This window comes from Podarcis liolepis (genome assembly GCF_965112155.1).
Source record: "Podarcis liolepis genome assembly, chromosome: 15".
Taxonomy (NCBI): domain Eukaryota; kingdom Metazoa; phylum Chordata; class Lepidosauria; order Squamata; family Lacertidae; genus Podarcis; species Podarcis liolepis.
In genome coordinates this window covers 18248318-18264296 of record NC_139566.1, presented here as the reverse complement: position 1 = coordinate 18264296, position 15979 = coordinate 18248318, and the positions used below count along the sequence as shown (strand labels likewise).

The 15979-nt window shown below is 46.2% G+C and overlaps 1 protein-coding gene across 1 annotated transcript; it reads left to right on the top strand.

Moving 5' to 3' along the window:
• The first annotated feature begins 594 nt into the window (after window positions 1–594).
• Window positions 595–10945, top strand: LGALS12 (galectin 12). The gene is made up of 9 exons (XM_083478373.1): window positions 595–823; window positions 2263–2351; window positions 3443–3653; window positions 3760–3879; window positions 5103–5141; window positions 6300–6326; window positions 6428–6516; window positions 7696–7858; window positions 10326–10945. Exons 1-9 carry the CDS (start codon window positions 758–760, stop codon window positions 10518–10520), a joined length of 999 nt encoding a protein of 332 aa, XP_083334499.1. The 5' UTR covers window positions 595–757; the 3' UTR covers window positions 10521–10945.
• The last annotated feature ends 5034 nt before the right edge of the window (window positions 10946–15979 follow it).

The following is a 15979-nucleotide window of genomic DNA, read 5'->3' as shown; positions in this document are numbered from 1 at the left end:
TCTGCAACCTGAAGCGTATGTAACCCGAGGCACCACCATACTGTTTATGGTGGTATCACAGTGCTTTAAATGTATGGTGTGAATGTGGTTTATGATGACTCAGTCTGATACAACCCAGTGTTTAAAACAGCGCCTGGGAATCTGGTCAGGACTTTCCCTTGCATTCTGGACAAAAATCCCTCTCCAAGCTGCTGCTTCTCCAGCGAAGGGAGCTGCTGGCAGCCCCCCCCCCCTTCGGGGTCCCCTGCCTAATTCCTCTCCTCCCTTCCCTGCCAGGCTGCGGTTAAAATGACAAAACATAAATTTGTGCCTTTAAATGCGTAATCCAGTTTGGCACGGAGGCACCCAAATGTTGCAAGACCTTTAGGCAGGCAGCGGAGAAATTCCCACCCCGTGGAAAGGCAGAGCTTCTTGCAAAGCTGCCTGCCTGAGATAAGCCGTTCCTCAAACAGGCAATAGAGGGGTTGTTATCCTATCATCTTATCTAGGTCAGGAAAAGCCTCGCTTTCCGTGGGTCACTGAACCTTTTGAAAGCCAGGTGGTGGTAACATTTCACGGAGAAAGCTAATTTAGCTAGCCTTCTCTCTCTCTCTCTCTCTCCCTGTTTAGGAAGCTGATTGGATAATCTCACTTTCTTTAGAAAGGTTTTTTTAAACTCAGCTGGGTGACTCATATCATGTGATCCCTGCAAGTTTTAAACTTGCAAAGTGGTGCAACAACTGTAAGGGAAATTAAGGAGAGAACATTGACAGCTGACATGCCTTCCATGGACCTTTCGCCTAAACCAGAAGATTATATCTTGCAGGGTCCTGTTTTCAATCCAGTGAGTGATCATTTTTATTTCTGCCTGCCCCGATGAGTTGTAGATACCGTTGGTGGGAAATACCCTAATTTCATAATGAAGTATAATTCTAAGGAAGGGGAGGGAGGGAGAGAAGGAAGGAGACATAGTCTGCCATGCTACCTTTCTAGGTTTTAGCAGACAGCCTGGAAATGTGATTTTTTAAATTAAAACAAAAGTTAACCAAACACCTGTTTGCTTCTGAGTAAGCTGTAGGCGGCCCATGCAGCCAGCTGACATTAGGTCTGCCAAATGTCTGGTTTAAAAAAAGAACCAGGATCTACAGAAATTTACAAGCAGGAGCAACTGCACTTGGCCACAGGTCAGAAAACTGTGTTGTTCATTATATTACGTAAAGCTTGTTTTTAAATAAAGAACAGCTGAAGGGCCCAGCTCAAAAGGAGTGGCTTTTTAAATGGTAGGCTTGCCATTCCATTTTGTTTTTCGACTAGCCTTCCTCATGTGCTTCCAGCTGATGCTGAAACTCTTTCCCCCCTCCCCTGCCCCCATCCATGCTGAAGCAATAAATTGCATGACTGATTTGGCAGCCCAGAGAGCATCACCCCAGGCTCTGTGTTCTCCTGCCACCTAGAGAGGTCCAACTGCAGACATCCCCCACCAAGCCTGGTCTTCGTTTGCAGCCTCCCAGCTCTGCAAAGTGATATTGCTTGTGCCCTGCAGACGTTTTGGACTACAAATCCCATCAGCCCCTGCATCATATGGCTCTGCCAGCTGGGTCTGATGGGAGTTGTAGTCTAAAGCATCTGGTAAAAAGCTAAAGGACCCCTGACAGTTAAGTCCAGTCGCGAATGACTCTGGGGCTGCAGCGCTCATCTCGCTTTACTGGCCGAGGGAGCCGACGTTTGTCCGCAGACAGTTTTCCGGGTCATGTGGCCAGCTTGACTAAGCCGCTTCTGGCGAAACCAGAACAGCGTATGGAAACGACGTTTACCTTCCCGCCAGAGCGGTACCTATTTATCTACTTGCACTTTGACGTGCTTTCGAACTGCTAGGTTGGTAGAAGGCAACAAAGCCGCCAAAGGCATCCCTTGGTCTCCTAATTATTCCCCCTTTGCATTTGACTTGGGGCGGGGGAGGATTTCAGCATCAAGAAACTCACCCATCTATTTCCTGACCTGCAGAGGAGGGCAGCATTGGAACTCAGGATCTTGGTAGCCTTCAGGAGTGACTGGAGGACAAGCATTAGCTGGGATATGGTGTCTCGCTGCTGCCTGACCAGCAGGCTCTGGATTCCGAAATCCGCAACCCCATCGTGGTTGGTTTGCTCTTGGGGCATTTCTGGAGCATGTGCAGAGTGCCAGCTGAAGCAAGCACCTCTGTAGCACTAGGCAGGAAGGGCATCTCATTTGCCCAGCCAAGCCTTTAATGCTTGACTCTGCTGTCCTGTGTCCATTTTTCAGATCGTTCCTTACATCACCTCCATCTTTGGCAGCTTGGCGCCTGGGAAAATGGTTTCCATCCAGGGAGCAACCCCAGTGGAAGCGGAAAGGTAAAAAAATAATAATCACATTGTTTAAAGAGAGGAGGACTGAGAGCTTTTGTCTTTCCAGTGTGTTAATCTTTCCGGAGGAAGGAGAAAGGAAAAGGAGAGAGGAAGGAGGCTTTCCTGCTGAATCACGCCAAGGATAATGCCAAGTTTGCAGCTTCAATCCCCATATCGGACAACTGCATATTCCTGCATGCACAGGGTTGGACTAGATGATCCTTAGGGTCCCTTTCAGCTATACAATTTGATGATTCTATTATTCTGCTTCTGACAGAAGTCATTTCCAAGAAACCCATGTGGGGCACAAAAATGAGGGCAGGCCCCAGTCATTTGTCCCCACCACAACTGGTATTTGGAAGCAGATTGCCTCTGAACATGGAAGTTCTCTGCTCTCAGAGCCATGGATAAACTTCTATCGTCCTCATTTTACGTTAACGTCTGATCATTTTTAGTGCTCTGTTTAATTTGTGTTTTAATCTCATGTGTGCTTATTTTGCACAGTATTTTCTGTTGTAAATTGACTTCTTTTGGCATAAAGTGATGGGGAAAAAATGAATGAATAGCAGTGAGCCCTCTTGCAGCAGCAAATTCTGTAAATTAGCTCTGTGAAGAAGTCTGTTCATTTTTCTGTCCAGTACCTGCGGCTACTCACAGTTTTGGCCATAAAGGTCTTACTCAACACAGGTCATTCTGGCTCCCTTAACCACCTTCTGTCCAAACCTCAGACTCCTCCAAATAAATCAGTTGGTAAACTCAAAACAGTATTCTGCCAGCTCCATATGAAATTTAAGAATAGTTGCAGGGTGCTAAACAACAGGTGCTAAAAACATATTTAACACAATTCCAGTAGAGATGCAAATTGACTAAGAAAGATGTTGGAAGAGGAGAGTCTTCAGTAGGTTCTGCAAAGACAATTGATTATGTAATAAAAGTCAATTTATTTGTAATAACCTTGACTCTGCTTTATGTTCTGTGATCTATATTTCACTGAATGAAACAGGTTTTTTGTTTGATATCCTCCATTTAAAAAAAAAAAATGAAAGGAATTCACTTCTTAAAATTATTCTTCCTGCTTTTTCCCACTTTTGATTCAGGTTTCAGGTTGACTTCCAGGCTGGCTCCAGCTTGGCACCACGGGCTGATATCGGCCTCCACTTCAACCCCCGGTTCCGTTCGCGTCCCTACACAATCTGCAACTCTCTAAGCAACGGCCTCTGGATGGAGGAGGTGAAATTCCCCCACCTGCCCTTGAAAAGTGGCGACTCTTTCCTACTGCTGTTTCTCTTTGAACAAGATCATGTGAAGGTGAGGAGGTTCACAGAAGAGACACCTGGCTGCTGGTCCAGGCAAAAGGCCCATCTAGTTCACAATCTTGTTTTCACAAACTAGAATTTGTGTTTCTCCTCCTCAGGTGAGCGTAAATGGACAGCACTATCTCCAATACATGTTCAGCTTGCCACTGGACCGAATGAACACGCTGAGAATATCTGGCGATGTCATCCTGAGAGCGATAGCCTTTTTCCCTAAAAATGTACGGTATTGTGTTGAGCACTTTTTGAATCTCTCTTTAAAATATACATATTTGGGGGGGGGTATGAGGGAAACATCAGCAGTTGAGGTTAATAATGAAAGTATTACCTCAATCTAGACTCATATAAATTAATATAGGTAGTCCATATATCCAAATAGGACTGCCTAGAAAGGGCAGTGAGATGATAGAATTTTAGAGTTGGAAGGGACCCAACGGTCATCTAGTCCAACCTGCAAGGCAGGACCGCTGAGGCATAGGGTGTTTATATTTCCACATATTTTATATTCTGTTAAGTCAGTGCAGTTCAGCCAATATGTATGCAACTTTTAATGCCTAAGAAGTTCATAAAATTAGGATCCAGAGTGGGGGTTTCCCCTCCCTCCCTGATATCAGAACTCCATTTTTTGTGAACTAAGGTGATTAGCAGTAGGTTCAAGAAGTATTTCTTGATGCAAATGATATAGAATTGGTTTTTTTTTTTAAATTATAACTTTCCTGAGGAGAAAATTTAGAAGGAAAGCGAATGTGACAAAGGAAGCAAACTACATCATGGGAGAGGCCTACTTCCTAAAGTGTTCATCCCACCTTTGACCTGTAGGTGGAGCTGTCACCCAACCTGATAGCCCTGTGGTGCCAATTGTGGCTCACTCACTGCCACAAGTTGTGGGGATGTGGCTTCTAGCTGGGATGGCTGTAAAAAGAATGGGAAAACTTGAGGTGGCCTGCCACGTGGCTAGTAAATGGAACCACAGGCAGCGTATTTCTGATTTGTGCTGGCTGGGGAGAGTTAAACACTGGGAAAGGGGCTTTGGGTTCCTGCACCCTGTCAAAATAGGGCGTTGGAGATCAACAACAGCCTCCCACAACTGGGCACCCTCCAGAACATGGCTAGGGCTTAGGGGGAGTTTTAGTTCCAAATATGTGGAGAATCTTAGTTGGAGGAGGCTGCTGTATGCTATCTTTGGGGCAATAAATAAACCAGACCCACATCCCACTGAGGCTTCCCAGCCCCATTCCTGCAATACAAATAAAAATCCAGGTTTATGCAAAGCTTCAAACACTTGCATTTTGAATTATGCAAGAGGAGTGGTTTGCAGAAGATGCTAAGGGAAGCCAAGGGGCTGAGAGAGTGCCCTGGGTATTCCCCACATTGGAAGCTCCTGCTGTCAGATTTACGACCTGTTGTTGATCTTGTTCTGTCCTCTCTCTCTTCTTGTGTGCAGCCTTTTGATATCTACAGAACAGAATACCCTGTTGCCCCAGTAAGTATATATTTATTTATTGAATTTACATTCCTCTTTGCTCCCCACAAAGCCCACGGCGACAAGCAGAGGTAGTATTTTAAACAGTAATCTCCCTCTTGGATTACTGCAATGTGCTCTACGTGGGGCTACCTTTGAAGGTGACTCAGAACCTACAACTAATCCAGAATGTGGCAGCTAGACTGGTGACTGGGAGTGGCCGCCAAGACCATATAACACCAGTCCTGAGAGATCTACATTGGCTCCCAGTACGTTTCTGAGCACAATTCAAAGTGTTAGTGCTGACCTTTAAAGCCCTAAACGGCCTCAGCCCAGTATACCTGAAGGAGCGTCTCCACCCCCATCGTTCTGCCCGGACACTGAGGTCCAGCTCTGAGGGCCTTCTGGCGGTTCCCTCCCTGCGAGAAGTGAGGTTACAGGAAACCAGGCAGAGGGCCTTCTCGGTAGTGGCTCCCGCCCTGTGAAATGCCCTCTCATCAGATGTCAAGGAAATAAACAACTATCTGACTTTTAGAAACAGGTAGGTAGCCATGTTGGTCTGCCGTAGTCGAAACAAAATAAAAAAAATCCTTCCAGTAGCACCTTAGAGACCAACTAAGTTATTGGTGTGAGCTTTTGTGTGCATGGGCAGCATGCAGTCTAATCAAGCATACGTTTGTGTGTGAAAGCTCATAGCAATAACTAACAGTTGGTCTCTAAGGTGCTACTGGAAGGAATTTTTTAATTTTGTTTTGACTTTTAGAAGATATCTGAAGGCAGCTTTTAATGTTTGATGTTTTACTGTGTTTTTATCTTTTGCTGGAAGAGAGAGAGTAGCTGGGGCAACCCAGTCAGATGGGCAGCATGCAGTCTAATCAAGCAGTGCATAAGTCTGTGTGTGAAATAAATAGTAAATAAACATTGGGGAAGCATCACAGAACAGCTCCTAAAGGGGGAATGTGTGGGCGGTCCTGCGCAAACCCACTAATAATGCACTATTATGACATCTGTGACATGTTGCAGAAGATATCCCCACCCCATTAAAAATAGCATCTTCAACAGTCCCAGTCTCCCTCTCCCGCCTCCTGCCCAATTCCAGTCCCATTTTCAAGCCAGTGCATAGGAGTCTTATCCTGATTTCTCTCTCCCCCCCCCCGCTTTCTTTATTTCTTTCCACAGCATCTGTTCAAGAGCAGAGCCGTTTTGGTGAGTCTAAATGCACCCGTTGCCTTTATTTTCTCCTGTGGCTTAGTGGGGTAGCTTCTCCAGCAGCTAACTTGCTCCTTGCTCTTTCTCTCCCTTTTCAGGATGTCCCCCTTTCCCATCTGCTCCCTGAGAGCCTCAGGCCGAGAGACACAATGACAGTGAGAGGCTTGGTGCGTCAGGACCCCAAAGAGTAAGTAGAACACACACACACACACGCTATCCACCCCCTTTGCACTTGCTGCCCACTCTTTTGTGGTAGATCTTACAGTCGGGGCTTGGCAAACAGGGAGAAAAATAAATGCAAAACTCTATTCTGTATGATGCAGAAATATAAGGAGCTGCTTTATAAGTCAGACCACTGGTCCAGCTAGCTCTGTATTACCGTGTGTGATACAATTTACTACCCACTCTCCACCCTAAGGTAGAATTGTTTCCCTTCTTTCCTTTCCTTTTTCCTTATTTCCTTGTTCCCCCACTTCTCTTTTCTTCTCTTTCCTTCCCCCCACCTCTCCTTCTCTTTCTTTTCTTTTCTGTGGTGTCCTTTATCTCATATACCCGTCTTGGTTATTACTGCTATTACTATTGGTTTTGTTTTAATGCACCTCTCTCCATTGGTTTGCTCTGTCTCTCTCTCTCTCTCTCTCTCTCTCTCTCTCTCTCTCTCTCTCTCTCTGTGTGTGTGTGTGTGTGTGTTGCATTTTGCATTTACAGTTGTACCTTGGTTTTCAAATGCCTTGGAAGTCAAATGTTTTGGTTCCTGAACGATCGAAAACTGGAAGTGATTGTTCCGGTTTTCAAAGGTTCTTTGGAACCCGAACGTCCTACATGACTTTTGCAGCTTCCGATTGGCTGCAGGAGCTTCCTACAGCCAATCAGAAGCTGCCCCTTGGTTTCCGAACATTTTGGAAGTTGAACGGACTTCCTGAATGGATTCCATTTGACTTCCGAGGTACCACTGTATTGCTAGTGTGGTTTCTTATGGACAGCATAAGGGTGTTTGAGTGTGTGGTCACATCTGAGGAAAAGTGCTGTCTTCCTCCCATTTGCTTTCAACCTTTTGTTGTTGGGGCAACCCCTCCCCCCCTCGCAGAAAAGCAATGACGAGACAGCACTAAGATGTCTGAACTACATGACAATGACAAGATCTGAGCTTTATTTAATTAAGAAAACAGATTAAAAAATGGAACAAATGCTTGAGTCCTAGAACTTTGGTTCCACCTTGGAGACCATGCCAAGGAATCCAGAACAATTCAAGAATCCCGAGATAAATTTGGATGCGGAGGACGACAGCTTTGGAAGGCCCCCTTCCCTTGCAGCCTGTTTCCCAAATTACCTTTATTAACAGATTCAGCCTTGGTGACTCTTCCAGGTTCTGCATCAGCTTGAAGAAAGACCCTTCCCACGTCTCCTTGAGCTTCCGGGTTTGCTTCACGGACCAGACGGTGTCATGGCGCTCATTTTCGGACAGAGGCCAGGAGTCTGGGGGGACAGTGGCCGAGGGCTTCCCCTTCCACCCCCAGCGATACTTTGAGGTAAGAAAAGACGTTGACCGTCTTAAGTTCCAGTTTCCCAGGAAACCTCAGACAAGCCTGGTTCACGTGATATACTGAGAGATATGCTCAGGGGGACAGTGGTGGCATCATGGTTAGAGTCGTGGTTAGACTAGGAAATGGGAGACCAGAGTACTATTCCCCACTCGGCCACAAAGCTCACTGGGTGTGACCTTGAGGGCCAGTCACTCCCTCTCAGCCTGGCCTACCTCACAGGGTTGTGGTGTGTTGAGCATAACATGGGAGTGGGGAGGAGAACCATGTAGGCAAACCTTGAGCTCCTTGGAGGGAAGGTGGGATATAAATGTAATGAAGTAAATAATAAAATAAGCCAGGGATTCCCAATGTGGCCCTGGTGGGTGTTTTGGTACCCTTTCTCTGGTGTTCACAGAGCCCCCACCCTCACAGCCCTCTTTGCCATGACAGGGGGTGAGGATAATTGTCTTTTTCATCCTTGAAATATACATATATTCTAGTACACCCTAGAATAGCAAGTTCATTCACCACCAGACCCCGCTTTTGCCCCTCCTCACTCCCTCCGCATGGGTTGCCAAGTCAGGTGCACGCAGGGAAGGAGCCAAGAAGTTTATGAGCTACATTGCTAAGAGTTTCATTTCTAGTTACGCAGACAGAAAAGAAGCATGCATGCTCTCTCTGTGAAAGCAGAGAGCGACTGAAACAAAGGAACAGGAAACCAGTAACATCACATCCGTCTCCTGTCTTTCGTGAGACTTCCAATAGTCTGGAATGTCTCTGGAATGCAAAACAGAGTCTTGTGACTCCAAGAGCACTGCACCGTGGCGTAAACAGAAACCAACATCCCAGACCCAGAGATTTTAGGGCCCAAACCTGAGATCTAGGGACAGCCCCTGGTGAAGTCATGGGGGGGGCTCTGCTGATTCGTCCTCTGTGCTCCCTCCCACCCCTGGGACCTGGAGATGGAAGTTAATTGGGAGAGGGGAGGAGGGCAGACCTTCCCCCTCCCCAAGTGTCTATGCTATAGTTTTCTCTGCATGCATAAACGCTTATTAACATGATTGTCCCTTAGGCCTGTCCGAATAGGAATCACAGAATTCTATAGAGTTGGAAAGGGACCCCCTGGGTCATCTAGTCCAACCCCCTCCAATGCAGGAATCCTGCCGACAAACTGTCCCTGGGTGGGCTCAAACCACAAACCTTCTGCTTGACTGCCAGGTGCACCGACCCAATGCACCACAGGAGAGAAAGGTCTTAGCCTGTCCATGGGAGGATAACAAAGAAAGAGCCATTCTAGCCTCTCTTGAGAGGGAATCCCGCAATCTGGGAGCAGCCACAGAAAAGGCTCCTTCTCAGGTCCCCACTAACCATGACTCTGATGTTGGTGGGACTGAGAGGATGTGCTCACCCAAGGATGTTAGCACTTGTTGGGGAGGTACAGTCTTTCAGGCTGCCTGGATTCCAACCAAAAACATGTGGACACATGAGAGCACCCACCCTATAATAAAGCTTGGGAGAAAAGTTGGACTTTGTGGCACCAGCCCCCTGGAATCCCCTTCCTTAGATGTGACACAACACTAAGAGCCCATGCTCAAGTTGCAGTATGCTTTGCCCCGGGGACAGAACATAAGAAGAGATTGTTGCATTCAGCCAATGGGGTTAGATAAGGTTGACTTATTAGAGTGTTTTCTTCTGTAGAGAAAATGTCCTTTCGCTCGCTCATAGGGTATTGCGAGTCATACAGTGGTGCCCCGCAAGACGAATGCCTCGCAAGACGGAAAACTCGCTAGACGAAAGAGTTTTCTGTTTTGGTAGTGCTTCGCAAAACGAATCTCCTATGGGCTTGCTTCGCAAGACGAAAATGTCTTGCGAGTTCCTGCGGGGTTCCCCCCCCCTTTTCTAAGCCGCTTATCCGCTTATCTGCTAAGCCGATAAGCCGCTAAAAGCTGCTAATAGTGCTAATCCGTCAATGGGCTTGCTTCGCAAGACGAAAAAACCGCTAGAAGAGACTCACAGAACGGATTCTTTTCGTCTTGCGAGGCACCACTGTATAAGGATGTGCCTTTCCTTTTTTATTTTGGTGACTCTTGTTCATGATAGTCAAGCCAGACCTTTTGAGGTCAGTTTTCCTTTTTAGGTGCTCAACACTGCATAATGTCCTTTCTTCTATCAGATTAAAATGAGCAGATAACAGCAAAGGTTGCTAGGTTCATAGCAGGGGCAATCAGAATAAGGGCCACTAACTGACTGCTGATTCAGGACTTTAAATTGTGCTTTTATATCAAATTTCCTTTTCTTCGTATACTGTAATGTTTTACTGTTGCTATGGCCATTGGCTAATGCAAATAAAGTTTTATCTATCTAGTCGGCCAATGGCCAATCTCGTCCAGCATCCTCTTCCAACAGGTGGCCCCAGCCAACCATTTGTGGTCCTTGGACATGCCTTCCTGGCTAATGCCTTTTTCTCCCCTAGCTGCTCTTCCTCTGCCAAGAAGACCACCTGCGGCTGGCCCTGAATGGGACCCCCCTTGGCCCTCCGTGCATCCCTCACCCCGACACTGACGCCATCACGGAGCTGGCTGTGGAGGGAGACGTTGTGCTTTACAGCACCCAGGTTCGGTCTTCTCTTCCGAGTTGCAGCACAGCTGCTTTGAAGATCCAAAGATAAGACCTGAGAAAGACAAGCAAACCCACGGACCGTTCCTGGCATGGACTGCTTCAGAAGAAGCACGTGTCTGAATGCTCCCCACGCATAAAAGCTCCCCCAATCAGCCTATAGCATTGCAGAGATGCCGAGTCTCCAATCCATCTCCTTTCTGCTAGCTTTCCATGGGCAGGGAGTTTTTGGTGTTGGGGGAGCCATTTCTTTTCACGGTCTTCTCACACAGACCCACCCACCCACTCACTCGCCATCTGCCTTATGAAGTAGCAGGAAGACCATATTTTCTCTTTCTGCCCTGAATGTTGGCTTCCTTGGAGGAACTGCAGGACTTGAAGCTGTTGTTCTCCCCTTCAGGAGAAAATATATGCTGTGACCATACATCACCCTGCTGTTTTAAATCTCTATAAGCATTAATAAAAGCACATAGTGTATACCGTGATTATTATTTTTTGTGCCATCCTGGCCTTCAAAGGAACTTAGGAGCAACAGGAATTAAAGAATTACAGAGCTGGAAGGGACCCAAGAGTCATCTAGTCCAACCCCTGCAATGCAGGAATCTCAAAACACGGTTCCCCCATCCAATCTGAAACCATACAAGACCCTGCACCAGCCTATTAGTATGTATTTCATTAAATTTATACACAGGCTGATTGTTGTTACTTTTCAAACAAACCTTCAAAACAGTTTACAAATATATAAAACCATAAAATTATCAGTAAGAAAAATCAACAACAATAATTTAAGACTTTCTAAAACCAGCAATAGACTAAAAACAGATCAAAACTCACATCAACTTCCTAAACATCTGGATAGGGTTGTCCTTGTAACACTAGAAGTCATGAACATCGGATGTGGCTGAAGGTTGGGAGATTCAGGACAGATACATGAAAATTCTTCTTCACTCAGCGCATTGTTAAACTGTGGAACTCCCTCCCACAGGAGAGAGCGACGGCCACCAACTTGGATGGCTTTAAAAGAGGGCTGGGCAAATTCACAGAGGAGAGGACGATCAAGTTTAGTGTTGATTTTAATTATTTTTGAATGTTTTAAGTACTGTAGTTGTTTTCACGGATAATTTCTGTTGTATTATTTTTGTAAACCACACAAATTTTTTGGGGGGTGTCGCAGTCAAATGGTATATAAATTTTATTAAATAAATAAAGTTTTTGGGTTATTTCCTCTGATATGAAGGAAGTCTGGATGGCCTAGTTGAGAGAGAAAGAGAAAGAGAATGGGGGGGGGGGTACTTGTCAGATCCAGTTAGCAGCAGGAGGTAGCATCAGGTGCTGTTGTTTCCCCTGATTTTAAGACGTTTATCTGTAAAATAACAGCCACCAAGTGAGAACAAACACGGAAATTTGATAACAGGTTAATAACAGTTTCTAATCTGATCTGGCCAGTTGCAAAAGGTCAGGTTGGAAACAAGAGCTCCCTTGACTCTGGGCGATTGTGGCATTGGGAGGTGGAGATGGGTGTCACCTGATTTTTATTTGATGCACAGCTTCTGCGACAGGCGAACAATGCATCCATTACAAGTCCTTTTCCTGAATTATGCACTCTGGTAGTCAGGGGGCAACGACAACACTTTGAGGTTGCTTCCGCACGACTTAAGAAACTGAATTGTCCGGAAGCTGTGTTTACCTGAGCTCAAATTCTCTCCGTGACAACGGGAACTTTCAGGGCGTGTGGTGCTTTCACAGGTCTGATACTGCCTTTTGGAAAGAGGGGACTATAGTGTTTGGCCATACTTGTAATGATTTACAGACATGCTCGGTGGAGGTTCAACTAGAACTGTCCCAGAATCCAATGCTCCTGCGTGTGATGTCCAGGGAAGATGCTGGTGGCTTTTTCTAGGGTCCTAAAACTCAGAATTGCAGAGTTGGAAGGGAGAAATTGCTCAGCCCTCACCAGTGTACTGTATTCAGTGCTATTCTTCTAGAAAAAAGAGGTGCTGGAACTCACCATGAACACCTCCCTTGTTCTCTCAGAATAGCAATGGCACCCACCTGAGAGGTGCTGGGACTGAGTTCCAGTGAGTTCCTGCTGGGGGAAAAGGCCCTGGGTGGATTCTTCCTTTGACACAGAGACTCAGCATCACCAGCAAGGAGCAAGAAGAATCACTGCTAGCTCAGACCTCATCAGAGTGTATGCAAAGTTGTTGTTGTTGTTTAGTCCTTTAGTAATGTCCGACTCTTCGTGACCCCATGGACCAGAGCACGCCAGGCACTCCTGTCTTCCACTGCCTCCTGCAGTTTGGTCAAACTCATGCTGGTAACTTCGAGAACACTGTCCAACCATCTCATCCTCTTCTCCTTGTGCCCTCCATCTTTCCCAACATCAGGGTCTTTTCCAGGGAGTCTTCTCTTCTCATGAGGTGGCCAAAGTATTGGAGCCTCGGCTTCACGATCTGTCCTTCCAGTGAGCACTCAGGGCTGATTTCCTTCAGAATGGATCGGTTTGATCTTCTTGCAGTCCATGGGACTCTCAAGAGTCTCCTCCAGCACCAGAATTCAAAAGCATCAATTCTTCAGCGATCAGCCGCCTTTATGGTCCAGCTTTCACTTCCATACATCACTACTGGGAAAACCATGGCTTTAACTATATGCAAAGTTAGGAATTAATAAATAATAATAATAATAATAATTTGCCCTATTGTACATCACTTCACACTTACATTGAACCACATCTGGCATTTAATTAAGTTAAGTTAAGAGAGAACCTTTTGGAGTTTGGAGAATGCTCTTGTGCTCAGGTCTGCTTGCAGAATTCCTACAGGCATCTGGTCAGCTACTGTGAGACCAGGACGCTGGATTAGATGGGCCAAGGGCCTGATCCAGGATGCTCGCCTTATGTTCTTATGAGTTCCTTTCATTTTTACTGTCCACAAATGTAGCCACCACATTTGCTCACTTGCTGAATCAACAAATGCCCTGGACAAATATTCCCAGAGTGGTTTAACAATCAATCCCTCTTTCCAGGGAACTCTGGGAATTGTAGCTCTGTGAAGGAAAAAAGGGAACTCCTAACAATTCTCAGCACCCTTAACATACTACAGTTCCCAGGATTTTGGGGGGCAGAGGGGAACCATGACAGTTTAAAGCGGTTTTAAATGCACAGAGCGGATGGGGGTCTCATCACCTAAGCATATCAAGTCAAAATAATTTCAGGGGAAACTCTAAAACGGGGACATGTTTACTTCTGATACCCAAGCCGTATGTTGTGCACTTTACCTCATGACAGCAGCCAGCACAGCACAAGTCAAGCCATCAATGGGAGTTCTGTACGCAGTCCATTTACACACCTGGATCACTCGGGATTGATGTGCTTCCAATCGCAGCCAAGAATGTGTTTCCCTGCATGCAAAGGACACGCTTCATTTACTCAATTCAAAGAAACGCTGTTGTTCCAGCGTGTTTATAAAAGTTTGCTTAGGTGGGTTGAATTTTGACAGCATAAAAGCTTGCTGTAAGGACGGCTCTGGGTTTAAATTTCAATTCTGTAATGTCTGCAGAGTTACTGGGGGCAGACGTTACTTTCGCCCTGTCACCACAGCCTTGGGAAGGGTCAAGTTGCTTGCCCATGGAGCACTTCGAAGAACACAAGAAGAGCCAGCAGGATCAGACCCACGGCCTATCTAGTCCAGCATCCTGTTCTCACAGTGGCCAAGCAAATGCCTGTGGGAAACCTGCGAGCAGGACACCAGAGCCCTCGCCCTCCTGTGATTTCCAGTAGCTGGCATTCAGAAGCGTGGCTCCCTCCAAATTTGGAGGCAGAGCATAGCACTGTGTCTGGGCCTTTGACAGCCCTCTCCTTCTCCATGAATTTGTCCAATCCTCTTTTAAAGCCATCCAAGTTGGTGGCCATCACTGCCTCTTGTGGGAGGGAGTTCCATAGTTTAACTAAATACTATCTGAAAAAGTCCTGATTATTCTTCCAACATTCAGCTTCACTGATTGTCCCCGACTTCCAGAGTTATGAGAGGTGGGGGATGCTTGTAAATCTATCAGCTTTCACTGTGTGATGCATAATTTTATAAACTTCAATCATGTCACCTCTTACTCGTCTTTTCTATAAATTAAAAAATACCATTTGTTGCAACCTTTCCTCATGGCAAGTTTCTCCAGCCCCCTTTTCCAATTTTCTGTAAATACATATTGTCTTAATATCGACTGATGTTTCACTGGTGTATGACACCCAGATATTGTATATGGCAGTACTGACATAGTTTTATAAATAAATAAAGCAAGCAAATACTGCCATCCGCCCTTGGTGGCCAGCCATGCTGGTGTGGGAGGAAATTACTTTGTTTGGTTGAAAAGGAAAAGGAAAAAAGACCTTTACTATAAGCGTGGAATATATTTTCTTCTAAAAAGTACTACTAGCCATAAGAGCTATGTTCTGCTAATGCTTATGTTAGGTTCCAACTGTTGTTGGACTACAGCTCCCATCATCCCTGACTGTTGGTCCTGCTAGCTAGGGATGATGGGAGTTGTAGTCCAACAGCAGCCAGGGACCCAAGTTTGAGAAAATACAGTTGCTGTGCTGTTCCCTAACTGTTAAGAAAGTATTACAATGGTTTGCAAAAAGAGAAAGCCCAATCTGTTCTTGTTAAGAGGAGACAGGGCCAGTCCTCCCAAGAAGCAGACTGAAGCAGCTGACATGGGTGGCAGATTCCCACAGAGTGGGGCCCCCACAGGTGCCATGCCTGCCCCCACAACCCTGCTAAGCCAGGCTTTGGCAATGGGGTGATAGGGGGTTGCCATCTTCCCATTTCACCACCTAAGGTCAAACGGGAAGGTCCCACCCTGTGTGCCCTCCCATTGCCACCCACCATTTACCGCGATTTTGGGGAGCTCGAGCGCAAGATCTCACTGGGCTCCCATGAGATTTTGTGGGGCTCTCATGAGATCTTGCCAGAACTTGGAATTCACCATGGCTGCTTCTCCTCACTTCTCTAGCAGTGGTGGAATAGGGACATCTCTTGGATTCCCACCACCTGAGGCGATTGCCTCAGTCTGCCTTATGGACTGGCCAGCTGAGGCTGCCCCTGAGAGGAGAGCAAGCAAATTTGCAAGCATTTTTTTATTATTATTGAAGGAAATCTAAGACACCTGGCCAACCTGACAAATGCACTCAGGCCACCTTCTGTGATAAGAGTATTTCAGTCACATGAATGGACTTTCCCTGGCAACGTCTTTGTATTCTGATGAGGTTGTGCCAGAATAGACAAAGACACACAGACACACACTGCCCATAGTTCCCTTCTCAGGATGGGCTGAGCTTCTGGCATCTGAGCAACCCATAAAAAAAAATTCTGAATACGTGGCAACCATTGCACCATCTTGCCCTTTCAGCCTGAAACAGAAAACAAAATGGCGTCCTGGCAATGGGGGTGGGCGTGGCCTTTGTCTCCATTTCCCATTGAAGCGCTCTTTCTCCAGGGCGGGGCTTTGCTCCTTATATCT

What these genes read in the sequence shown, in the direction of transcription:
- LGALS12 (XM_083478373.1), top strand. Translation starts at nt 758, where the DNA reads ATGCCTTCCATGGACCTTTCGCCTAAACCAGAAGATTATATCTTGCAG. An exon ending in TAGCCTTTTTCCCTAAAAAT is followed by an intron (nt 3,880 to 5,102) that starts GTACGGTATTGT and finishes TCTTGTGTGCAG; the next exon opens with CCTTTTGATATCTACAGAAC. An exon ending in GTGCGTCAGGACCCCAAAGA is followed by an intron (nt 6,517 to 7,695) that starts GTAAGTAGAACA and finishes TGACTCTTCCAG; the next exon opens with GTTCTGCATCAGCTTGAAGA.